This window comes from Eumetopias jubatus, unplaced genomic scaffold, assembly GCF_037043125.1.
Source record: "Eumetopias jubatus isolate StellerSeaLion01/CBP00866 unplaced genomic scaffold, mEumJub1_p1.0 scaffold_3, whole genome shotgun sequence".
Classification (NCBI taxonomy): Eukaryota; Metazoa; Chordata; class Mammalia; order Carnivora; family Otariidae; genus Eumetopias; species Eumetopias jubatus.
In genome coordinates this window covers 185,589,064-185,615,756 of record NW_028274809.1, presented here as the reverse complement: position 1 = coordinate 185,615,756, position 26,693 = coordinate 185,589,064, and the positions used below count along the sequence as shown (strand labels likewise).

At 41.2% G+C, this 26,693-nt stretch overlaps 2 protein-coding genes across 6 annotated transcripts in view; both read right to left on the bottom strand.

Moving 5' to 3' along the window:
* The window catches only part of ERCC5 (ERCC excision repair 5, endonuclease), a 32,485-nt gene extending 13,601 nt beyond the window's left edge, over positions 1-18,884 (bottom strand). Inside the window, exons 1-8 of one of the 2 annotated variants that reach the window (XM_088021892.1) lie at positions 18,413-18,884; positions 13,176-13,351; positions 11,134-11,249; positions 10,552-10,638; positions 9,137-9,197; positions 6,605-6,748; positions 3,762-3,969; positions 2,235-3,326 (exon numbers count right to left, since the gene is read on the bottom strand). In XM_088021892.1, coding sequence (XP_087878018.1) covers positions 2,235-3,326; positions 3,762-3,969; positions 6,605-6,748; positions 9,137-9,197; positions 10,552-10,638; positions 11,134-11,249; positions 13,176-13,351; positions 18,413-18,500 — 1,972 coding nt within the window. In that variant the 5' untranslated portion in view covers positions 18,501-18,884. The remainder of the gene's footprint in view (positions 1-2,234; positions 3,327-3,761; positions 3,970-6,604; positions 6,749-9,136; positions 9,198-10,551; positions 10,639-11,133; positions 11,250-13,175; positions 13,352-18,412) is intronic. The other variant, XM_028112003.2, reaches the window with a different exon arrangement.
* A 2,100-nt stretch (positions 18,885-20,984) lies between these two features.
* BIVM (basic, immunoglobulin-like variable motif containing) overlaps positions 20,985-26,693 on the bottom strand; it is a 42,293-nt gene continuing 36,584 nt past the window's right edge. For 3 of the 4 annotated variants that reach the window (XM_088021893.1, XM_028112005.2, XM_028112004.2), the window contains exons 8-10: positions 26,422-26,508; positions 24,791-24,887; positions 20,985-23,519 (exon numbers count right to left, since the gene is read on the bottom strand). In XM_088021893.1, coding sequence (XP_087878019.1) covers positions 23,226-23,519; positions 24,791-24,887; positions 26,422-26,508 — 478 coding nt within the window. In that variant the 3' untranslated portion in view covers positions 20,985-23,225. The remainder of the gene's footprint in view (positions 23,520-24,790; positions 24,888-26,421; positions 26,509-26,693) is intronic. The other variant, XM_088021894.1, reaches the window with a different exon arrangement.

Below are 26,693 nucleotides of genomic sequence, written 5' to 3'. Positions count from 1 at the left end.
AGATGGTTACAAGTTGAGAGAGAATAAGCAATAAGTCAATATGTTAAGGACAATGGGAGTAAGGTTTCTGTTAGAAGGGAAATTATAACAAAAGTGGAAGCTAAAATGAAATCTGTGATGTTGGATTGGAATGCAGGTATCGGTATGAACTCATAGATTTTTATACATGAAAATATACATTTATATATAAATATGTATTTATTTGTAGAGAAATAAATACAGATGGGTGTGTGCACATGCTTGTGTGTATATACATAAATATACTTCCTGCTGTGTCCCTGAGAGGGCCTGAAGCAATGACCACTCCAGTACCAGTGAGCACACTCAGGGTCCAGATCTTGGTTTCTAAACATCATGCTCTATTACCAGAGAGACCTAGGACTCTCTGGTGAACTGGCTGGATCCAGGGGCGGGGCAGGGCAGGGCAGGGAAAGTATAAGATAAATCTGGAATGTCTTGATCAGAAAGTAAAGAAATGCTCAAACTGTAAGAGGGAACTGTCAAAAGTCACAGAAGCCAGCCTGAAGGGGGCCCCCTCTGGCCAAAGCCAGGACGACTCCAACCATAAAGTACAACAGCATCATAAATCACTAAATAAAGTAGATAAACTCTTGAGTCCACACGGATATTAAAAAAACAGTAAATGGGGAAGAGGGAAAGATCTTCCTTTTTATAAAAGGACGTAAGCTGAAAAATATGTAAGGAATGATGGAATTAGAAAACTGCCATTTGGCAGCCATCATAGTAACCATTTATTTAGGTAAAAATCATCAATGAATGCTGAAATAAGTGGGCAAAAATTTGTTCAGGAACAACATATTTACACAGCCTTTCCATAAAATACTAATTACAAAGGAGAAACAGTAACTTTAGAATGGAGAAACGGGGTGGGGGGATGGGTTAGCCCGGTGATGGGTATTAAAGAGGGCACGTATTGAATGGAGCATCGGGTGTTATACGCAAACAATGAATCATGGAACACTACATCAAAAACTAATGATGTGGGAGCCTGGGTGGCTCAGATGGTTAAGCGTCTGCCTTCGGCTCAGGTCATAATCCCAGGATACTGGGATCGAGTCCCGCATCAGGCTCCCTGCTCCTTAGGAGCCTGCTTCTCCCTCTGCTTCTCTCTCTCTCTCTCTCTCCGTCTCTCATGAATAAATACATAAAAATCTTAAAAAAAAAAACCAATGATGTAATGTATGGTGACTAACATAATAAAATAAAATTAAAAAAAAAAAAAGAATGGAGAAACTCAGCAGACAGCAGGAAAAAAGTTAGCTTGTGTGTGTGTACAATCAATTCTTGTTATTCACAACAGTATGTTCTATAAAGTCACCGTGAACACTTAATCCACGAATACATCCTTGTTCATAGAGTAAATATATTTATAATTGCAAATCCTAAAAACAACCCATGTTGGCAAATTCTAATTTCTTTATCTTACAAAAGAGAAAATGAATATCAGGAGTATTAAGAGACTTGTCTGAGGCTGCCCCACTAACAGGTGCTGGAATTGGGATTCAAACCCCATCCCACTAACCCGAACCAGAGCTTCTTGGTCTACACTGCACTGCTCTCTCCCATATTAACCTTCTGGTCACCTCTGTGGGATAGCTGCCACACAAAGGCAGAGTGACACCTTGTTCAACCTCAGCTGGGAGTGGTATAGCAATTCAAACTTCTAGCCCCTTTACGCAGGTCCATGAATGACCACAAAGATACTACTGCTAAGTATTGATTCTGGGGTTACAAATAAATTTTAGTAAGTAGGCAATTTCACAAATAAGAAATCTGTGAATAATTAGGATCGACAATAGAGAAGTCTGTATAGATGTAAATATATAGTAAACATGTATATGTATATAAATATATATAAAGAGATATGATAAAGCACATGTGGTTAAATGCTAGCCATTGAGGTACTGGGTGAAGGAACCAGAATGTTCTGTAATATTCTTTCAACTTTATTAAGTTTATAATTATTTCAAAAAAAAAAAAAAGTTAAAAAAACCTAAAAGACTCACTTTCACCTTTTCCAACTGGTACTCCCTCCTTTTAAAAACAACAAAAAAGAACCAGCTGTGTGTCCTCGGGAGAGTCATTTCACCTTTCTGGGCTCCTCGTTCATCACTGGAACAAAAGTGGGAACTAGACTACACTGCAGGATCTCTCCGTTCCTGGAGATGTGAAACCCTACCGTTCTGTATATCTGGAAGAGTACAAGCACCTACCATCAGATTCACTTTCTTCAGAGTCCATTTCCATTGGCTCCATGGACTTTGGAACTGAAATTAAGTCCTGGTCTGCAGATTCCACTGTCTCATGTTCTTGGATGGTTTTCAGGAAATTCTCATGCTCTTTAGAATTAAAGGATACTGCATTTTCCAAGTTACTTATTGCCTCTGAAGGGACATTTTGTGTATTACTTGTTCCTTGCAAACTGACAGTGTCAATGATTTCAGAAATGGGATTTTTTTCACCTTCTGCTTCATCATCACTTGAAAGAACAGAGGAGTCGTATTTGGGGCCTGATGGACAAAGGTCTTGTTGTAGTCCAGGTTCTTTGGTGTATGTTTCATTTCTTGATACAGAACTTGAACTCATCAAAGGTACTGGTGTCAGTTGTCTCCCACCCTGGAGTCTAGGTGCATCGCTGTGCATCACCACTGTGCTTTCTGAAGGAACTTGGTCTTTTCTACCCTTAACTGTAGACTCATCGCTTGTCTGAAAGGTTTCACTCACCACGTGCATAAGTGACATTTCTTCTTTTAAAACACTAGATTCACTGCCTGGACAGAAGATGGGACGGGACAAATGAGCTGAGTCTGCCAGCCTCCTGTCACTGTCAGGGCTGGTTTCATGTGCAGAGTTCACACAAGTTAGATGGGGTCCTGAGGGCAACAGCATTCCTTCTCCATCTCCCTCTTTTAGGCCCCCAACAACTTCTTCATGGCAACTGTTCTCAAGCAGTGTTTTCACTCCTGACCCTCCTGCCTGCACGTCATTTCCAGCATGTGCTTCCATGTCTTCATCATCATCAAGGACCTTCTGAATGGCTAAGAGAGTAAGCGGTGATACAGGTGCATTCTTCACATCAGACTGCTTTTGAGTCTCACTCTCCCACTCCTCTTCTGAGCTGCTTCCCAGCATGGCAGTCTGCATGTCCAGGAAAGTTCTTGGAGAAGGAGGGGTAGCAGCAGGCTCTTCCTCTGGCTTCAGTTTCTCACATGGAGATGACTTCATGTCAAAAGACCTGCTGTGCATTTCGCTGGAAGAAGGAAGAGCCTCTGAACCCACCTCTGCAACTTTCTTAGCTTGAATACCTTAAGAAAAATTAAAACATTTCTCATTATATAGTTTTACAGTGAGACAATATACTTCCAGTAAGATGAATAAAAGAATACTGGTTCTCATGAATGAAGTTATAAATTTTCATTTGAACAGCACTAAGAGTTAAATTTGTTATTTAATTTTAACGTGGGTTTGTACAGGAGCACTGAGTAACGTACAGAATTGTTGAATCATTATATTGTAAACCTGAAACTAATATATAACACTGTATGTTAATTATACTGGGAGTAAATAAATAGATAAATTTTAAATAAATAATAAAAACAAAAAGGGTTGATACAATAGTAGGTAATCCATTAATAGCTACATATATTTATTATTACATAAGTAGGGTGGTAGTTCCTAGAATTCAGAGACATAACATATTTTTGGTTTTTAACCATCAGGTAAGTGATGGTACCGAATACCTCTTATTAAGATGTAATGTGAAGTATCTTCAGAGACCACTCTCCTTGACTCTACCTCCTTCAAAAAGCCCCCTTCATCTTCATATTGCCTTTGGATTTGTCCTGACTGTTGCTGATTCATTTCCTTTTGGACATTTTCTATGTGTTGGTTTAGGTAGTTTTTTTTAAGCAAGCCTTTGAGCTGATACTGTGAAAAGTCATTAGACTCCTAAAATAAAATAAGTAAAATTATTTTTTTGTATTAAATACAGATAATGTTCCCACATTTCCATCCTTTTCCCCACAAAAAGACAGAGAGCAATTGATTTTTTCCATTGGTGACATTTTCATATTATAACAGTAAAATTTGAATACTAAGGAAAAAACTGTAACTGCCTTATTAAAAAATAATCTTTAAAACAAAAAGATTTAGGCAAAAGAAATCATGGATACTGTTTGTGCCTTAATCGTTTATTCAAAAAATAATTATTAAGCAGTAATGCATGCCAAGCACTGTGACATTTTGATTATGGCTTAATAAATAGATAACCTTCTGGAACGCAAGTAAATATGCAAGTAAAGTGGGGCACCTGGTGGCTTAGCCAGCTGAGCATCCAACTCTTGGTTTCGGCTCAGGTCATAATCTCACGGTTTATGAAATCTAGACAGGCTCCACACTCGGGGCGGGGTGGGGGGGTCTACTTGAGGATTCTCTCCCTCTGCCCCTTACCCTGCTTATGCTCTCTCGTGCACGCTCTCTAATAAATAAATAAATCTTTAAAAAAATATGCAAGTAAAGTGCCTAGCACAGTCCCTGATCCATAAAAGACACCTAATAATTCATGGCAATCACAGTTAATAATGATAATAGTTCACATTTATAAGGCATTTTCTGTGAAGCCATTCTTCTAGGAGCTTTTATGTGCATCATCCCATTTTCTTTTTTTCTTTTTTTAAAGATTTTATTTATTTATTTGAGAGAGAGAATGAGAGAGAAAGAGAGCACATGAGAGGAGGGAGGGTCAGAGGGAGAAGCAGACTCCCTGCTGAGCAGGGAGCCCGATGCGGGACTTGATCCTGGAACTCCAGGATCATGACCTGAGCCGAAGGCAGTCGCTTAACCAACTGAGCCACCCAGGCGCCCATCCCATTTTATTTTCAACCACCCCATGAGACCTATGTCATTATTTCCAGTCTACAAATGAAGAAGCTGAGACAAACAGGTTGCAAGGCTAGTGAGTGGTAGATGTGGGATCAAAAACAGGTTGCCAACACTACACTGCTTCTATTGCTATTATGTTATTACTTACCATCATTACTATTCTCAATACTGCATTTGCCCAATGATACAGAGGTCCACCCTGGATGACTCAGACCCTCTCTTCCCTATCAGAATTACAGGTCCCATGGGCTGCTGAGCCACACTACCCTCTACCCTACCATCTACCAATCCCAGGCTCCATGATGATGGGAAAAGAACAAAGGGGAACAAATCATTAGGGACAATCTCCCTTCTTCCCATGCCTTCCCAACGTTGTTTACATAACCCAAATTCCATTTCCTCAAAGGCCAGCCCGAGATCCTTTCACACTCAAGAAATAAAGTGCTTGATACACAGGCTAAGCCTGGATTTTTTCCCCTGAAATGAAAACAAATTTACTTCTGTCCTTTCTATATCATTTCTGTGCACCTTAGCATTTTCCTATGTTCACAATGTTTGTGGAAAAACCAAAGGACTGACAGAGAAAGAAATAGGACCTGTCTACCTTTTTCATATTTTGGTATCAATTTAAGAAATGTCCAAAAGTTTATAGAAAAAAAACCACTACATCCATTCATTAGGAACAATGCTGCTGCAAAATGTACATTCTGTCCTACAGTGAGTTAGAGAATGATGTGAGAAATAATAGGTGGTAGCAGTAGAAAGGAAAACAAAGCTCATTCACCCACTAAAAGCAGTAGTAATTAATGGTGTACCATGATCAGGAGACAAGCCTGACCCCAACTCGGCACACCACCTGCTCCAAGTTTCTGTGGCTGTAGAGCCACCAGAACATGCTCCAAGTTGAAGAATTTACCACTGAATTTCCTATTACCTCTGTCTAGAAAGAGGAAGAGGGAAGGTGAAGGTCCAATTGCATTTCTAGGCCTGCAGCCAAAGAAGAGACACCTGGAATATCAAGTTAGATTAGATTCTATATTACTATTAGTATTCTACAGACAATGCATATTATGGGTTAAAATAACTTTTATGAACTAACCTAAGAATTGAACCACTAAACATACACTGAACACTTACTATGTGAAAGATACTGACCTAGGTGCTGAAAATACAGAAGCGACAAAACGGGCACATTTGGATGCTAAGAACCATAAAGAGACATTATAGGGTGTTATGAGAACACAGAGCAGGAGATAAGACCTCGTGGTTTTTATTTCATTTTTTATAGACTTATTTATTTTAGAGAGAGAGAGAGCATGCACAAGCAAGGGGAGAGTGAGGGAGAGAAAGAATCTCAAGCAGACTCCGTGCTGAGCATGGAGCCCGATGCAGGGGCTCGATCCCATGACTCCGAGATCATGACCCGAGCTGAAATCAAGAATCAGAACCTTAACTGAATGAGCCACCCAGGCATCCCAAGACCCGGTCTTAAGTGGAAAGTCAAAAGGTTTCTTTGAAGAAATATGCATAAGTTCAAACTTATAAATACATGATGCTTCACAGAATCTCTGAGACACAAATGCTGTTTACTAGAAACAGATACTATATAAGTAATACTTATCAATTTCCTCTTTTTTCTAATAAAAAATTTTGCTGAAGCTCTAAGCATTCTAAGGATTAATGTGCTGTTGTATTATTTCACCTCTGGCATTGCTTCAAATAAGGTTCGTCTTCGCTTGGTAAATTCTTTCATATCAGTCAAGATTTCATGCTTTATTTCAAGAGGCAGGCTGCTGAAATCTTCAGACTCAATATCTATGGCATGAGGATTATGAAAGAACTCTTCCTGTAAAGAGTAAAAACGTAACCATGAAATTTACATTTTGTAAACTTAATTCTATTTACCCTGATATTTACTGCACTTATGATAAATAGTTCTACAAAATCTACAACAGATTAAACACAGTTGTACATAATCTGCAATAATCAATGAATAGGCAGATTGGGGAATGTAGCTGTTCACTCACTGGTTCACTCTGAAGAAAAAGTACTTACCAGACACCCCTAATGTGCCAGGCACTGTTCTAGGTGCTAGGGTACTGTGCAGATCATGCCAGACAAGGTCCCTACTCTTAGGGGTAGAGTAAGACAGAATAACCAAATAAATAAATGAACAAGAAAATAAAGTGGGTTAATCTGATAAGAGAGTTGATTAGGAGAACAGGAAGAGAGAAAACATTTATTTGATAGACAGAGAAGACCTCATTAAAAAATGACGTGTGATGGGGCGCCTGGGTGGCTCAGATGGTAAGCGACTGCCTTCGGCTCAGGTCATGATCCTGGAGTCCTAGGATCGAGTCCCACATCGGGCTCCCTGCTCGGCAGGGAGTCTGCTTCTCCCTCTGACCCTCCCCCGTCTCATGTGCTCTCTCTCTCTCTCTCAAATAAATAAAATAAAATCTTAAAAAAAAATGACATGTGAGCAGGGACTTGAAAGACACCAACAAGACTGATCAGGACATCCCAGGCTGCAGGAACAGCAACGACAAAGGCCCTAAGGCAGGGATGAGCCTTATGCATTTGAACAATATCTGTAATTCCCTTAATTAGATTAGTTTTGTTTTGCTCTTCACCCATAATCAGAAGTGAAGACAAGTGAGAAATTCACAGGCATGAAAAAGTATAAAACTTTTCTAAATTTAACTAATTACCAAAAGTACTTTAAAATTCTTCATTAGTAAAGAAAATAAAATAATAGAACGTGCTTTCCTGTAGGTAGGTATGTTGTATGTGCATGTGCCAACCAGTCAGCACTCAGGACAGGCCAGTCATGCACAGAACACCCCTTGCGTTCCCCATACAAAGGGAACACCTTAATGTTCCCATCAGCCCTCTGAGGAAGGCATCATTATCATTTTTGTTTCACAAAAAAAGGGGGGGAGATGGGAAATAAAGCCTGGGAGAAGTTAATTTGTCTAAGATCACACAGCTAGTGCACAGGAGAGCCTGGACTTAAGTGCAGGTCTTTCTGACCACGATGTTCATGGTCTTCACCAAGGCTGCTCTCCATTTGCTGTCCTAATAATGCAGAACCTCTACAAGTTGAAGGAGCCTGAGGTTGTAGCGCAAAAGTCTTTCTCCAGATGCACCAAAATAATAGGAACATACAAAAACCAGTTAACTTGGGAATCAAAGAATGTTATCCACTATTCAAGAAACTTGAAAAAAACTCCAAAAACTTGTTTATTACAGTACAACCTCAATTTGTAAAAATGTCATTCATTAAAATATGTGTGGTGGTGGTTTTAAAACATGACCACAGGTTCTCTGACACCTCTTTTCATCTAATTCCCACCCCTTAAATAAGGGCTGGCCTCACTGACCAGCTTCTCACAGACAGAATGTGTAGGAAGAGAGGCTGCGCTATGTCCGAAGCTGACTAGAAAAGGCCACAGAGTCCCGGCAGGCAACTGCTCTCAGGATGCCTGCCCTTGGAACACAGTGCCATGCCGTGAGCGAACGCAGGCCACATGGAGAAGCCACAGGCAGGTGTCCTGACAGCCAGTGTCAACCACCAGACATGCAAGTAAGGAAGCCTTGGAGGGGATGCCAGCCCCAGCTATGGTCAGCCTGCATTTACATGGGAGCCATGCAGACAGGACTGCCTCACTGAGCTCAGGACCCCCAGAACAGCAGGAGGATGATAACAAACAACCGTTTTCACGCCACCAAGTTACATAGCAATGGAGAACTGGAACATAAGCACAGACATACGTTTACATATATATGCACACATGTGCACCTGACATGCATACACATACCCAAATACACACACGGATATTCAACCATAAGGAGAGGGGCAGGAGAATGGGCTAATATATATCAAAATGTTACTTGAAGTTATTTATGGGTGGTATGTTTTCTATATTTTTATAGAAGTACGTATTACTATTTATACCCATTTATTGTTTAGTTGATTCGTTGTAAAAGAAAGAAGGCTTATTTTGGATATCCAGACAAGCATGATGATAAATGCCATACAAATGTGTATGGGTGCCTGTGTGTTTGTACAGATGTACACATGCACACACGTATACACACACACACAATAAAGAAGGCATGTGTCTATTTTTTATCAGGAACTTCCACAAATTCATACTACCTCATTATTCATTTTCATATCACCCATTTCAAATAACAGAATATATTCTGAATTCAAAAATTACGTAAGTACCTGTAATGCTTGTTTTTGACTCATTCTTTCTTGCCATTCTCTTTCATCTTCTTCTTCTGAACTGAAAGTCAAGCATACATTTACAGTATCTATGATTTAATGACAACTTATAAAAATACCTCTGGAGGCAAGGGGCCACTAGTTCTAGGGGCTACGATGGTGACTAGGTTGGCACGAAACACACCATCATTGTTCCCAGAGCCAGGAGGGGACACGTACCAGGGAGCAATTACAGTAGGATCTGATGATGTCCATCACAAGGGAGGAGCAGGTTGCTCCAGGTTGCAAGAAGGGGAGTCACCTCTCTCCAATTGGGGGGGTGGGCGGTCCCTAAAGTTTCCTGGAGTCTCTGGCAACTGCACTGCTTGGACTTAGCCACAAATAAGAGAGGGGTCTAGTTGTAGGGTCTGCAGAACGTTCATGGAGACAAGTGTTCCAGGCAGAAACACTACGTTCTATAAACATCTGGAAACAAGGGAAGGAAAGCCTGCCTGGAGACAGTGTAAAGAGGGCCTGGTGAGGTAGGGGAGGCATGTGATTAAGAGGCTGGAGTTTTATCCTAAAGAAATGAGAAGCTAGGAACTGTTTCAAGCTCCAAAATAACATTATCAGGTTTGGGTTTTAACAGATTCTACACCACAAAGCAGAGATTGAACTTGACTGGTAGGGGTTCCAGCGAAAGGGAAGATCAAAGACAAAGACAGAGAAAGAAGTGTGGAAGCCTTTATGGTACCTCAAGCAAGGGTGATGGTGGCAGCGATGAAGAGAAACAGAACTGGCCTGATTCAAAAGCCACTTGGTGTCTCAGAAGCCCCTGGGAAAGGAATGCAGGCAGGTGGGGGCAGAGACACACTGCCAGGCCCTCCGCCTGCACTTCAGCCACAGAAACAGCTGACAGTGAACAGAGAGCCAGAGGAAGAGTCCACAGAGGAGCCTGAGAAAGAGTGGCCGGAGAGGTTCCCAGACAGCAGGACAGCACAGGTGCCGAGACACGTGCCACTAAAAAGTACAGTAAGCTGACACCTGCAGAGCTTCTACTGGATTTAGCAAGGAGGACATTGTGTATGGTCTCTTGGCGTGGTGGTAAGAGTCAGAAGACACAGGCTGAGAAACAGGTAGAGATAGTACGTAAAAGCAAAGGGTAGGAAACATGAAAATCCACATCTTCAGGAATTACACACGAACAGTGCTAGCACAGGATCTGCAGAATGAAGAGACAAACCAGCACAAACTACCAAAACACAAGGCAAGTTAGTCACTAAAAAATTTAGTCTTTGAAAAACATTCTAAAAGGTGTCAAGAATGCATTTGCAGATGCATTAATTCCCACATGCCTTAACATGTAGATAAACACAAAGGTCTGTATCTGTCTGAATACATAGACAATTACTATTTTTAAATAGTTGAACATTTACCTATTTTTCTCTTCCTTCTGTAAAGGTGGCAAAACATAGATGTCATCTTCTCTTTGAACTTGAGTAAGACTGGGCAGTGCTTCATGTCTGAAAACACACACAGACGTAGGCAGAGGTGACAGGAACTAGGACACTGAGTCAGGAAGACTCCCCTGCTTACACAAGCCCTGCTGACGGGGTGAGAGGGGGAAAACCACGGGGCGGGAACAGGTTTCTCCCTGCTGCCCAGGCTGCCCAGGCCGCTGCTGTAGGAAGCAAGCGTGGCCTCGAGAGAAAGGGGAAGCCTCCTGCGGCTCCCAGCACCTGGCCACAGCCTCAACTGCAGGCGCGGAGACGTGCCTTATGAAAGTACAAAGTGCGGGCAACGCAACACTACGGTTTTTCTCTCTCCGTATCCAAGCTGACTCTCAGCTAACAGAGAATTTTCACGACTTCCAATTACTGGGTCAAACGGGCCTACTTATCCCTCTGATTTCACCATCTGTTATCTGCCGAGTTAAAATCAAGGAAAGGGAACCACAAGAATTCAAAGCGAAAGTTAAAAGCCTTTAATCTTTAAAATTAATGTAATTTGCCTCTTGCCTTTTGCTTTTTAAGGCAGTTTTGATAGCTTGTCTTTTCAAAAATGTTTTCAAAAGCTTCTCTGTAGTTTTTCTGGAATCAGTGGTTGCCAAATCCTTTCTGTGCCTTCTCTTAGCCTGTGAAAACAAAGGACATAGGATTCTGTTTCAGGGTATTAGTATATTAAAAACATTTCTGTGACTTTTTTCCATAGAATTTGGTTTGTCTGAGTTTCAGATTATGACTGCTTTAGTATTTCCTCCAACTGTCGTATCAGTGGGTATATTCAGGTTTCTGCTACGTAAAGGACACTGAGTCTCCATCTACCTACTACTAAATGGACTAGCTAGGATACAGTATTTGGCAAACTATTAATTTACTTTCAGTTTCTTTTAAATGGCCCTTAATGTCCCCAAGAAGCCTACAACTTAATAATATACAATTAAGTAAACGTTTCTCAAAAGGGATTATATTAATGTATTCTTTAAAATGTTACTGTTACACCAAAACCAATTTCTGGTATTGGTCTTTATAAAAATACATTACCTGGGACACCTGGGTGGCTCAGCTGGTTAAGTGTCTGACTCTTGACTTCAGCTCAGGTCATGATCTCATGGGTCATGGGATCAAGCCCTATATCAGGCTCCATGCTTAGCAGGGAGTCTGCTTGAGATTCTCTTTCCCTCTGCCTCTGCCCCTCCCCCTGCTCTTTCTCTAGCTCCTGCTCTCTCAAAAAGCATAAAAAATAAAAAAATACGTTACTTACATGCCACTCTGTCCCTCAACATTCAAGTTTATATCATAAGAAATCCTCAAATGTATAGGTTATCTTGTAAGAAATGTCCATGTAGGAAAAAATGGAATACTCTGCATGCTTATGGTGGAATATAAGGAGGAAATACCAAAACATTCTTTTCCTTTTTTAATTAAGATATAACTGACCTATAACACTGTGGAAGTTTAAGGTGTTTATATATTACAAATGATTACTAGAGTAGTGTTAACACCTTTATCATGAGGCTGGGGAATTGGGGAGATGTTATTTACTAGCAAATAAATAAATTCTGGAGTTCTTTTTTCCTGTCTAATCCTTCCAAGGTGTACCTGATAGAATGTGCCTTGGATAATTTAAAACTGCAACATGCAAGTCTAGATCTAGACCTTTTCCTAAGGGAATAAATGTCCCCAGGCATTTACCAATCCTTACTTTTATCCTACATCCTCACTTAGACAATGTGTGTCTGGTGTGAGCATGAAGTGACAAGCTGGCATTTTCAACACATAAAAGTCCTATGTCCAAATGGGTGCTGTCATTCGTGGGGGGGGGGGGGGGCGGGGAGCGGTTAATACAATTACTCCAAAGTTCACAACTTTGTTCCAACACTGTTTTAAACTATCTTCAGAATAAAGAAACTCAATGTCATTCTTTCATATCCTGGTCAATTTCCTTCTTCAATAATCCACTTCAGCCACACCTGGCACCACATAAAATCCAATTACTCTTTACTCCAATTACTCTGATCTCAGATTCAGGGAGGCATTTTCCCCAACAGCCTCTTTATCATGCTCGGCAGCATAGCTAAAACACACATGGGACACCTAAGATACTCTAAAAGGAAAACTCTCAATTGTAAGAATTTTAGTTGTTTTTTTTTTTTTTCAGATTTGATTTATTTATTTGAGAGAGCAAGCATGGGGAGCCCTACTTGGGGCTCGATCCTAGGATCCTGGGATCATAACCTGAACCTAACTGACTGAGCCACCCAGATGCCCTCCCCTTTTTTTTAAGATTTTATTTATTTGAGAGAGAGAATTTTAGTAGTTCTATTAAAAGTTGAATTTTATCATGGCACCCAGGACGTAGTCTCACAAATAATCCTTTTTTAAGGAAAAAGTGTTGATTTTTCAAGATAAACTAAAAAAAAAGTTGAAATTAAGTGGAATATATGTCAAAATAAGTCTTGGCTTCCAAATTCTAAAGAGAAAATTAAAATTCTACATGAACTTTTCTTTCTTTCTAGTAATTCAGGAAGAAAAAAAAAAAAAAAACAGATGACTCTTACCAAAGTTTGTTTCTTCAATAGTGGAGCATCCCCATCAAACACAAAAATAGGACGAATTCGAAAAAATAAGAGTTTGCAGAGCCGATGAAACAAAGTGAGAAGATGGGGATTTTCTATTGAGTTCCCATGGCGATCCCGGACTCCTCTCAGTGCCTGGTTTAACCAAATACTGATATCTGGAGGAACTGTTAAAGGAAAGTGTTTTGGAATTTCTTCCCTCATCCCCACAATTTCAACTTCCCAATAACTGATATTATCTAAACACTAAAACTAAGCCCTCATCACAGTTCATGTGAAACTGAAAAATGTTTAGCCCTGATGGAATCTGCCTAAAATCCGTTAACTTTATTTGAACCCTTGTTACTGTTCGCAGACTGATTTTAAAACGTTACATCGACAGATGTGTCCTTTAAAATATCTAATTGCAAACGCTTCTTTAAAAAAAACTAATACGCTCTATAGAATTTTAATAAATTAGCACAACTCTTGTGGAGAATAATTTGGCAATCCATAGCAAAAAATGTAAAAACTGACATTCTATTTTACTCCTTCTATCTCCAGACACTTATTCTCAGAAAATCATCATAGATTTACAGTAAGAGTTACTTCTAAGAATGTCTGCAGCGATAAAAATATGATAAATGGGGCGCCTGGGTGGCTCAGTTAAGCGTCTGCCTTTGGCTCAGGTCATGATCCCAGGGTCCTGGGATCAAGCCCTGCATTGGGCTCCCTGCTCGGCGGGAAGCCTGCTTCTCCCTCTCCCACTCCCCCTGCTCATGTTCCCTCTCTCACTGTGTCTCTCTCTGTCAAATAGATGAATGAAATCTTTAAAAAAAGAAAGAAAGAAAGAAAATATGATAAACAATGTAAAAGTTTTCCAACAGGTCTTTACTTAAACTAAATTGTGATATACCGAATTGTTGGAATATCAAACAGCCCTCAAAAAAGGAAGCTACGGAAGCATCGATAGTGATAAGAAAGACAGGCACAAAATATTAAAGGACACAAAACAGGTTACAAAACAATGGAATGCATAATTACGTTTTATAACATGTGATCCGTTAAATACAAAAAACTAGAAGCTCAGATGCCAAAATATTAAACAATAGTTAGCTCTTCTGTAATTATAAGTAATTTATGTTTTCTTGGGTGTTTTCTTATGTTTAACTTTTGTAAAAACTGCTTCTTACCAAATTATTTCCTATTTGTCCGTAAGACAGAGGGAAGTGGCACCGCTGGTGTTCCTGCTCTGTCTCTTCCCCTGCTCCCCTAACTTGCCACTCAAGAGCGACTTCAGCAGAGCTCTCCTGCGGGCCCTTCCCCTCCCCCTGCTGTACTGGCTCCCCAGGCTACCTTAGCACCCCCACACCACACCCCCTTCGTGTGTGCAGGCTGCCCCAGGGCTCTGTCCTGACGCCCAGACTAGATGGTCTTGCAGACATTCCCAACTTGACATGATCAAAACTGAACTCATCTTTTCTTTATTTAAATTCAATTTAGTCAACATACAGTGTATTACCAGTGTCAGGGGCAGAATTTAGTGAGTCATCAGTTGCATATAACACCCAGTGCTCATTACATCACATGCCCTCCTCAACGCCCATCACCCAGTTATCCAATCCCCCCACCCACTGCCCCTCCAGCAACCCTCAGTCTGTTCCCTGGGAGTCTCTTATGGCTTGTCCTCATCTCCATGCCTCTTCTGCCAGGCTGCTTATGCCCCCATTGCAGTGAATGTTACCCCAGTCACCGAAGCCAGAAGGCTCAATGCCATCCCCTATGCTCCCCTCATCCAAACACTACCGGATTCTATCAATTCCATCTTTTAATGTATCTTGAAGGTAGACCCTTCCTGCCTCCAGGGGCCTCTCACATGCTCCTTCCGCTGCCTGAGTTTTTCCCTCTCTTAGCTTAGTGTTCTCTCATAAGTCTCAGTCCATGGGTCACTTCCTCAGCCCAGATAAAGACCTCCACTTATACGTTCCTATTCAAAAATGTATTGCTGCTCATGTGGCAGAAATCCCACTGGAGATACAGGCCTGAACAAAACAAAGGGTTTGCCCTTGTGGAGTTTACAATCTAACAGAGGGAAAAACCAAACCATGAGCTCCATGCCTTGTCTAGACTACACTTCTGTGCGCTGCTCTCTCTTTCACAGGGCACGTAGGAGGCAACAAATACTTGCTATTAATGAGCTGAACAGTTAAGTATTTAAATGAATGTACATTACCTAATTTATAACCATAAAACAAATTGGCCCATCAACAATTAACTCAATAAACACTGTAACAAAATAACTAGTGGAAAGCAAGCTATTATTATACTCAATCCAATATTTGAGTGCTACTATGTGCCAGCATATCCAAGGTCCCAAGATCTTGGGATGGGCAGCAAACAACATAGCCCTGAACAAAACAGATAGTGTGTCTATCTCCAAGAAACTTGCACTCTACTGGGGAAGATGGACAGTAAAAAAGAAAAAAAAAATGAAGCAATAGATATATAATACCACTATATGTTATAGATATACTGTAATACATATAGTTATGTAACACAAAAAAGCAAATCGAGCAGAGTAAAAGGACGAGACTGGAGGTCAGTGCAGAGCTAAGTCAACACCAAATCCGACTTCCAGGGCAGATCCTTTATCCTACCACCTCTCACTGTCTCACCTTTTACTAGGGCTATTATAACTAGTTTTAAAACTAGTTTCAAAGAAAAAAACAAACTAGTTTCCTAAAGGACTTAGCTCTGCACTGTACTGGATAAACATTTCTGCTTGGCTTTTTTCTGGTTGCTACACTGTTGTACAGGACTAAGTTTCCACTTAAACCATGACTTTAAATGTTATAATCAATGAGAAAATCTAATTTCAGATCAGTGGCTCTCAACTTCTGCTATCCTTTCGAACTGTATATAAAGGTTTTAAAACACAGATTACTAACATACATATGCCTAAAATTCTAAATCCTAGAAACTACGATGGGTCTTTTTTTATTATTATTATTCATAGGTAGTCTCAACTAGGGTTAAAAGTTCCAGCTCGAAATTATTTTTTTAAAATACATGTAAAACTAGGCATTCTGAAAATATGTGCATAATTTGACTTGTCTAATTTCAGTAATTTCTTTTTTATAAAAAGAAAATAAATTTTCTTTTTATAAAGAAAAAAGGGGAACATTAAATTTGTCCCAGGGCTGAAAAAAAGTTAAATCCACAGCAAAGCCAGATCATTTTATAGAGAAGACCCAAAGGATCAATAACATTTTGAAATGAAAGATAAATTACTTTAGTTCTATTGTTAGGTGACTTACAATTTAATATCCGTTAGTATGCATAGTCTAAATCTAAAGAAAGTGTAATATTTTGCTAATAGACTTAAATGCATTTCACAAATGTTAAGGCCCATAAGAGATTAAAGTTAAACTGTTATTGGATACATTTAGATTGTATAAATAAACAAGGCACTCACCTATAGATGGTTAAAAAAAATATATTTTAGGAGACCAAGAGTAAATTATGAACCTAGTGTGTCATGGATAATTTCTTAACAAGGAAGACAAAAAATGTAATATAGGTCAGATATTTGAATGTGAATTCCCATGAAAATGAAACAAAGCAAAATCAATTATAAAACAGCAATCAAATATTCTTTTACATATGTATTTATACACATATACATATGAGATTGTAATTATAACTGGAAGATCTTTGACAGTCCTCTTTATATGATTTGCCCCTTCAGAAAAAATAACCTCATGAAAATTACTTCATGTCCCAAAACTGCTCCTGAGTCATTTAAAAATAGATAATCTAAATTCTAAATTAAATGCTTTAACCTCCTTCCTTTGGGCAACGTCCTAAAAAATTAGAATGCCGAACTTCATGCGTCATCTTAATGATGTTACAAGTTATTAATTCTTCATAGGGGCTACGACATACAATACCTAAGTCAGCTGAAGTTTGAAGGGTTCCTGTTATTGAAAACTGTGCTTTCCTTCACATTGGGTTCTAGGAAGAAAATTTTCAGAAAGCAGTGATTCGACGAACCACTAGAGGGCAGCAATCACACACGCACGCACACGCGCACGCACGCACGCACGCACACGCGCACACACGCACGCACGCACACGCACACGCGCACACACGCACGCACGCACACGCACACGGTATCGTGCATAAAAACGTTTAAGCAAACAAAACTCACTACGGATGTATTTCAAGATTATTCACACTGAAAAAAATATCATCATCATCTTAACTTTGTTTGAAAAATTACCACTGTCCCATTAGGTATAAGTTGTCTCCATGGTAAATAATGGCTCCTCTCTCAGTGGCTCCTTCCGCGTGATTCCCACCTATTCTTACACTGCATTTACCACCGACAGCAGTTATTTACACGACTCTCTCCACCTCGCTTATGAACTCCTGGGCTCCCAGGTTCCCGGAGGGAACCGGCGGAAGGCACCACCAGCTTCCAGAACGGCCACCCAGAAAAGGAGGAGGCTACTCAACGAATAAAAAGACCAAAACTTCAGAAACAGCATTCATATGTTTTGATGAAGAAGAAAAACATCTGATTACAGAAACAGCAAACCAGCCAACACAGACACAGACGACAGTCCCTTATGAAAGTCCATCGTAGAGGCTGGGAGGAAACGAAACCCAACACCGTGTGCCTTCGGATGCCTCTCCAGTGTTGTACCCCATCAGTTTCCTGTTCCAAAACTCGTAATAAAAAACAATGAGAGTTACTTTTAAAAAAGCAAAAAGGTCAAACACCTGTTCACACTATCCTAGCAAACCTGAGTGCAGCCGGACTCAGGACGGCAGGCGAACTGCGGGTGCGAAGTCCACTCCCTGTTCTCCACGCCGACCTCCCAGCAGGACAGTATTTTTAGGCTTTACCATGTTAACTAAGCTCCTCTTGCTTACACAACCCCTTATTCCTTACACCAACCCCGTGTGTAGATACATACCGCTGTCGCCCCCACTTTCCAGAGGAGAGAAGTGAAGCACCGCCCCTAAGTGATAAAGCCTGAGGACTGCAATCCAACGAGGCGGGACCGCAAAGCGGGGACGAGCAGACGCCCCGAGAAAGAAAACGTCGAGAAGGAGACGCCATCGCTACCCTGAGAGGGGCTGTCATCCTACCAAAACCATTCCGCGCTCAGGGAGAAGCCGGGGCGCGCAAAACACCTGCGCGAATCCCCGCACCGAGAACACGTCAAGGATACCCACGGCGAGGATCTTCCCTTCCAGCGTCTCCGGGCTCAGCCGCCGCCCGGAGCACTCCAGCAGCTTCCAGAGCCCGTGGACGCCCATGAGGCCCCCGCGGCAGGCGGGGGCGGGGGGCCGGGATTCTCCCGCAGCCTGCACCCGCGCCGAGCTCCCGCCCAGGGAAGACGGAAAATAATTCAGAGCACGCCGTTCTCCAAGGCACACCCGCACGGGCGAGAGCGGTACTTCGCGGCGGCTGACCCTGCCTCACGGAAGAAGGGCAGGACCAGAGAACGGCCGGCGTCGGGAAGGAGCAGGTCCTCCTCTCACCCAAGGTCTGGCCCAGATGTAAGCACTCTTAACGGGAGAGCAGGGCGAGAGCACAGCGCAGGCGAGACGAACAGCCAGGGGTTCCCCCGCCACCACCCGCCTTCCTGAGTCAGTGCGTAACAGCCCCGCGAAAGGGGGCCTCTCGGCTTCCGTCTGCTGCGACGCCCAAGGTGGAAGTCCCGCCTCACGGCGCTACGTGTGTTTGCGGCGCCTGTCCATTCCTGACGCGCGGGGGCGTCTGCAGTCCCTGCGTTGGCGTCCTGTTAGCTCCGAGCCTTCCCCGCCTTGGCGCTTTGTCGCCGCCAGACGCTACAGCTCTTCGCCGAGTCGCCGCTTGCTGAGGTGACCGTTTTCTACGTCTCTTCTGCGCATCCGCTTCTGCCCACCAGCCTCCACCTGTGCACGCTCAGTACCAAGTATTGTTTCACACGAGAGGCGGCAAGAGGAAGGTGGACGGGTGCTTCGCTGGTGTCTTTTAAAATTCGCAAGTGTTCTGTCTGATAACTCGTAGTAGCTAGATAATAACAGGCCATCATTTTAAGTTAGGCACCTTTTAGAAGGCTTCACCCTTCAGATTACGTTTGGTTTTCTCTGGCGTCTAAATTTGGGGCAGTAATGGCGAGAAACGGTGGCCGCCAGTAGCTCTTGGAAGGCGTTCTAGAACCCTCAGGCCGGAGCCAGGCCCCCACGCCTTAGTGCGCGGCGCTGTTCGAGCAGCGTCGTTCGGAGCTTGTTTCTTCCTCTGCAAACTGGGCACAAAACCGGCCTTCGCAGACTGCTTTAGCTAGGATCAGAGGTGGTGTGTGTAGACCACTTGTCATTTCTAAGTGATAGCCCTTGTCGGACACACTGGTGCCGACTTGAAGGACTGAAACGGAATGCAGTCTCAGTGGAAAGGTTGGTTTAAATGAGGTGATTTCGTCAAAGGAGCCCTTGATGACAGAACTGTCAAAAATTAATGTTTAGCAAAACCCTTGCACAAAGTGCTTTTTTTTTTTGGCATTTCCTCCATCTGTGGAGTAATTCCCAGAAATAGCGCCTAGCTGTATTTTACAGAGATTAATATAAATTGCCGCTTCAATTTTTGCCTCGCCTCCAGCACACACACACCCCAGACACTTGGCAGGTGTTCCACAGATACTACCCAACGACCTCCTCAGCCTCTAGCCTCCAGCGGTCAGGTGGGTCTTGCACCGCCCCGGAAGAACCTCCTCCCCAGTCAGGCAGCCTTTGGTCCCAATCCTGGCTGAGCCGCATAATAACGCCTTGTTAACGGGGTCAGGTGCGTTCAGCGCCAACATTTATTTTGAAGCCCTAAACCCCACCACCTCAGAATGGGACTGTATTTGGAGATAGGGCCTTTTAAAGGCGATTAAGTTAAAATGAGGCTGTGAGGGTGAACCCAACCCAAACTGACTGTTGTCCTTATAAGAGGAAATTTGAGCACACAGACACCAGGGATGTGCGCACAGAGGAGAGGCCCTGGGAGCACGTAGCGAGAAGGTGGCCATCTGTAAGCCAAGGAGAAAGGCTCAGGAAAAACCAAACCTGTCAACACCCCCAGACGTCCCGCCTCCAGAACTGTGAGAAAATAAATTTCTGCTCTTTAAGCCCCCCGGTCTGTGGTATTTTGTTACAGCTAAGACACCCTATGATCCTTAGCAAGGTTCTTCACCAATGAGAGTCTGGAAAAAATGAAGACGCCGCCTTCTTCTGGGGGTTGTTCTGAGATCAGTGATTTAATACGAAACACCTAGTGGCTGATGGTGTTCAAATTCGTTTGCTGAGTGAATGACTGAGGGAGAAAATGCCAAGGGTAAAGCGGATATACAAACCGATGGGTCCTAGAGCAACTTGCCTGAGCCCCTCTCGTGTCAGGGAGAAGGCAAGTTTGGATGTGTTGTAGCTGCCGCACCAGCCTGGCCTAATGACGGCCAACATAGTAGCGGGGAGAGGAACAGCTTCAGGACTTGGTCTAAATATTATTTTATGCCTACGAGCTGGGTAAAAACAAATAGCCAATGTAGGCCTTTGAGTATTATAAGTGCTTTTGAGACCAGAACATTTCTTGAATACAAAATATTCTTTGGAAGGAACAGTAACTAAGGGGTGTATGTTTGACTTATAGCATCCTTTAGATGCTGCTGAAAGAGCTCTCAAGATTCTGAGTAGTATACACATCTTTTGGAGTAATAATAGCAAGCACTGTCTGGAAAGCACTGTTCTAAACACTGTACATGCATTAACGTATTTATTCTTCAAAACATTTTTATAAAATATATGCTATTATCGCCACCTTACCAATGAGGAAACAAGCACAGAAACATTAATCTTAACTTGCCCAAGGTGATACAGCTAGCGAGTACAGAGCCAGTATTTGAACTTTCAATGCTTCTATGAAGACTCTTAAGAAGAGTTGACCAAGAAATCAAATATGACAGGAATGTTACTAATCTTGAAAGAGAAGCGTGCAGTCACTTGCACATAGTTTTTGGAAAATTAGTCTCTATAAACCTTAATGTGCTCTTAATAACTGCCGAACTTATATATCAAGTTATTCAGTAATCATATATATCAAGACTTCGGTAAAAATTGTTTATGGTGGGCGCCTGGGTGGCTCAGATGGTTGGGCGTCTGCCTTCAGCTCAGGTAGTGATCCCGGGGTCCTGGGATCGAGCCCCACATTGGGATCCTGGCTCGGCGGGGAACCTGCTTCTCCCCCTCCCCCTGCTCATGCTCTCTCTCTCTCTCTCTCTCTCTCTCTCTCAAATGAATAAATAAAACCTTAAAAAAATTATTTATGGCCAATAGGCAATCTCTATAAACTCATCCTTTCTTAGGTGTCACCGTATTCCTTATGTTGCATTTGTCTCCTTTCCTCTTGGTTCTTCCTGTCCACCTCTTCTCTGAAATGTTTCATTGAACTCTACGAAATTGCTGATATTCAACTATATTTGACCTACAAAAATGACAGCTTCGTTTGGTTCAAGCTAATATAACTAAATTTTCTATTTCCTATTATAAAGTCTTATAGGAATCTAAAATTATAGTCATAATGTATATTGTTTCATTGATTATAAAAGTCTGATACAAGACAATTTCTTATAATACACTACTTAGGCACAATTGTCACATACTTCAAACAGAATTCCAAGGGTACTCCCTACCTAAAACAAAGGTTCAAAACATTCACATTATTAAAAGTAGAAAACAAAACTTTATTTGATGAAAACTTCTTAAAAGTTCCAGTGTGAAGTAACAAAATCAACAACCTACAAAGCTCTTTCAGTCCTTTGCATTTCACGCAAAATATTCTCTTCAGAAAAATGACCATTTCATAATATATATCCCTCTCTGTAGGCTAGGCGTGTCTGAATGGATAAATGGATATAAAATTCAAAAGAGAAGAAAATGAAAATATTTTAAAAATAAAAATCTGAACCCTCTCCTTGAGGTGTATTGCAATATGGTTACCAACATATTCAGCACCTTGTAATAATCAAGTTACTGATCTGAGTCATGGAACAGCCCTGAAAAGAAAGAACAAGTCATAGGTTGGAAGCAGAAGAAAAATTGACATCAAGAGAGGAGCTCAAATATATGAAATCCACTCTTTCTGAACTATTTAACACTCACATCAAACAGCTAATTGTACAGATTTAAAAAAGCAGCTCAGAGTTGGGAATACGGATATTTCCCTAATGCATCTTTAATGCTGTTAACAACATAGGACTCCACGCTGAGAGGCTAATCGAATATCAGAAGATCTCATTTCACAGATTACCTCAGATGTAGAAACTTTGGATCCCACTTGTTCTTTTATTCTATCCCAAAACAAGGTTCATTGGATAGTAAGATACCAAGTCAAAAAAGTCAAGAATATCCTGAATCAATGCACCAGTAGAAAAGATGAGTTTCTTGAGTCTTCTCTTTTGCCTCTTTATTGAGGATCCTGAGAAAGTTAGGAAACAAATGAGGCAGGCAGATACTGCTTACAAGTAAAAGAATTCTAGATTCACTAAATAATTTTAAATGAGCTTTAACCATGAGAGGAAACTAGAAATCAACAGCCCAATTGTGTTTAAAAGGGCAGATGGTGCTTACATCTTGAGTTTAGGAATAAAACTATCTGCAGCAAATGTCTGGTGATTAAGTCATAAATAATTTCATGCTTAAGTATTGCAAATCATGATGCTATTAAGTGAATTTGTGTTTGATCTGTTTATATGCAATTTATTGGATTTTGTGAAATGTTTTCATATTCTTAACTTTAAAAGGACAGTAATCTGTGCTTATCTGCTTATATATCTGAAATCACCCATCATAATCATACACAAGCTTACTTACTGGAGAACTACAAGGTTATGTTGTACCATATGTATCTTGTACCACAAAATCTGTTCCTATTTAGGGTAGACTTAATAAAACTTCTACTGTCTTAATGCAGTCTTGTATAAACCAGTCATGTGTGTAACACAAGATGTTCAGTGCCCAGCATGGTCAGTCATTCCCGTCATAATCACTGTAACCCTGGTAGCCACTGTTCCTTCTCTCATGGATACTGGACATCTTTTTCCATGCCAAGTCCTGATGGAAACTAGCACTGAAAGACCGGCCCAGACGCCCGTGCTGCTTCTTGGAGATATTATCTTCACTCTCCGATTTGGCAATCCCCTGGGCATGTGTTGGAGGTTGTGATTCTTGTCTCATGGTTCCAAACGGAAAGTTCCAAAGGCCAAATCTTTGCCAGTTAAGTCTCTGGAATGCTATGATGCAATGCAAATTTCCCCCAACCTGAAGAGAAAAGAAAGTTGGATTAAGAAAATAAAAGGAATTATGCTAATAATGTGGGTTCCTATGAATTCCCTTATTTTTCCTCCTTCACCTGCCTCAAAACAGACCATCAGATTGCCTTACCCTGCATCTTTCTTGACCAACTGCCTTTACAAAAATAGAACAATGCCCCCAGGGGCCAAAACACCTTCCCTCCATATGCCTCTCCACCGGTCACATACACTGTAACCTCCCCATTTGCCTAATCCAAACTCCAAGATTTGGGGTGCCTAGATGGCTCAGTCAGTTAAGCGTCCAACTCTTGATTTCAGCTCGGGTCATGATCTCAGGGTTGTGAGATCGAGCCCCACGTCTGGCTCTGTACTCAGTGCAGTCTACTTGGGATTCTCTCTCCCTCTGTCCCTCTGCCCCTCCTCCCCCACTCACTCTCACACTTGCTCACTCTCAAATAAATAAATAAATAAATAAATAAATAAATATCTTCAAACACCAAGATAATTCCTCTTCCTATCTCCCATACGTTCTTGATGTTAGTAGGATCATATCAGTGGGATGTCAATTCACAGAATCTACCTTTCCCTGAGAACTTCCCCCAGCCACCTTGTGCACATATGGCTCTGCTTCATGGCCACAGTTCACTGGGCTCAGGAGTGAACACCTGACCTAAGCTGGGCCAAAACTATGGAACTGGGCCAGAGGCAGGTGAGTCTCAGTCTAGCCTGCTCATCTGAAAGGGAGATGTAAGCTGCAGTTCCTGATCTTTAGGAAGTAAATAATCAGATAAATAAGAATAGCATACAAATCCCAAAAGAATAAGACAGATTAGGGGCGCCTGGGTGGCTCAGTCATTAAGCGTCTGCCTTCGGTTCAGGTCATGATTTCAGGGTCCTGGGATCGAGCCCTGCACTGGGCCCCCTGCTCAGCAGGCAGCCTGCTTCTCCCTCTCCCACTCCCCCTGCTTGTGTTCCCTCTCTTGCTGTGTCTCTCTCTGTCAAATAAATAAAATCTTAAAAAAAAAAAAAAAGAATGAGACAGATTAGCTACTTGGCCCCTGCTAACATTCTTTTGGTTGATACCCGTCCCTTATGAATCCAGGCTATAGTCTTTGCCTTTTCATTCTAAAGATACCCTTGTGTCCTGAAAGTAATTTTCACTTTTCTATCTAAGATAATCCAAAGTGGATTTCTATTATTTACAACCTAAAGAGTGCTGAGTAGAATACTGTATTTTGGCTGATTGGGAAATATCTTCAAATACTATTGTGTTCTTACCTTCTTTGTTTTTCGATACTGCAGCCCCCTCTCCAAGTGTCGGATATCTAGATATTCTGGATTTTGAGTGTTGAGATCAGTAACAATATCTGCCCACCTATAGCGAAAAAGGAAGGATAAAGCACACTTTAAGTACAAAATACCATTGTAATGGAATGTTTTTAAAAGATGTTATTTATTAATCTATTTATTTATTAGAGAGTGAGAGCACACGAGCAGGGCGGGGAGAGACAAGGTGACTCTGCACTGAGTGCAGAGCCCAGTGCAGGGCTAGATCTCACAACCCTTCAGGATCTGTACAGCATGGTGACTATAGTTAATAACATTGTATTGTATACTTGAAATTTGCTAAAAGAGTAGATCTTAAGTGTTCTCACCACACACACAGAAAAGGTAACTATGTAAGCTGATGGATATGTTAATTAACACTTGATTGTGGTAATCATTTCATAAAATATATGTCAAATCAGTACACTGTACACTTTAATATATGCAGTTGTATATGTGCATTATACCTCAATAAAGCTGGGAAAATAAAAAAAATTTAAGTAAAAAAAGGAATAACAATATCAAATATTGGTGAAGGCATGAAGAACAACTGGACTCTCCATACAATGCTGGTGGGAGTGTAAAATGGTACAACCCCACAGGAGAACGTTCTCCCAGTTTCTTAAATATACATCCATCCTATGATCAGCAATTCCACTCCTAGATATCTACCCAAGAGAAACAAAACATATAAACATGTCCTCAAAAAACTTGCACAAGAAAACGTGGCATATCCATACAACAGAAAATTACTTGGCCATATAAAGGAATGTAGTTCTGGTCCATGCTACAACACAGATGAACATTGAAAACATTATTGTAAGTGAAAAAAGAAAGACACAAAAGGCCACACGTTTTATGATTCCATTTATATGAAATGTCCATATTAGGCAAATGCACAGACAAAGTAGACCAGGCGCTGGGGGGAGGGGGCTTGGGAGTGACTGCTAATTGGTATGAGGTTTCATTTGGGGGTGATGAAAATGTCCTGGAATTAGGTCATGGGGACTGATGTTCAACTCTAAATACACTAAAATCCATTGAACATTTTTTACATTTTTAAAGGGTGCACTTTATGGTATGTGAAATTTATTTCAATGAAGCTGTCACTCAAAATTTTTTTAAAGACATGTACATTAATGGTCCCAACAGCTTTACCCACAATAGACCACACTCAAAACAATCCAAATGGTCATCAACAGGAAAACAGGTAACAAACTGTAGTATACCTACAGTACCTAATACCACTCAGCAATAAAAAGAGAAGCATGACATGCATGACAAAGTGGATGAATCTCACAAGGCCAGACAAGAAAGAATACTGTATGACTCCACTGACATGACTTTCAAGGACATGCAAAGCAATTCCACAGTGATAGAACAGAGACTGTCTCTGGAGACTGACAGGAAAAGAGAATGAGGGTACTTTCAATGCAATGAAACTCTTCCATATCTTGATTGGGGTGGTGATTACACAGGTGTATTCAGTTTCCAAAATCCACCTAATTATACAATTAAGATCTGTGCATTTCACTATGTGTAAATCTTACCTAAATTAAAGAGAAAAGGGGAAATTAACATACTTTTTACAGTGAATAGCAGGATGTTTTCTACTTGATTCTCCAATTAAGATCCAATATTCTACTTCCTGTGGTGAGAGGGGGCCCCTGCTAAATATAAAATACATTCATAGTAAGCTTAGTATAGGCCATTCACTCCTTTGAAATATTGCCTCAACTATGTTAATAAAAGATATACTAAAGTTTATTCAAATATGACATTCATTAATGCTAGAATAGATACTGGAGTATAGGCTTGAACAAATTTCTTAAGGCCATTAAAGAGAAAGCATAAA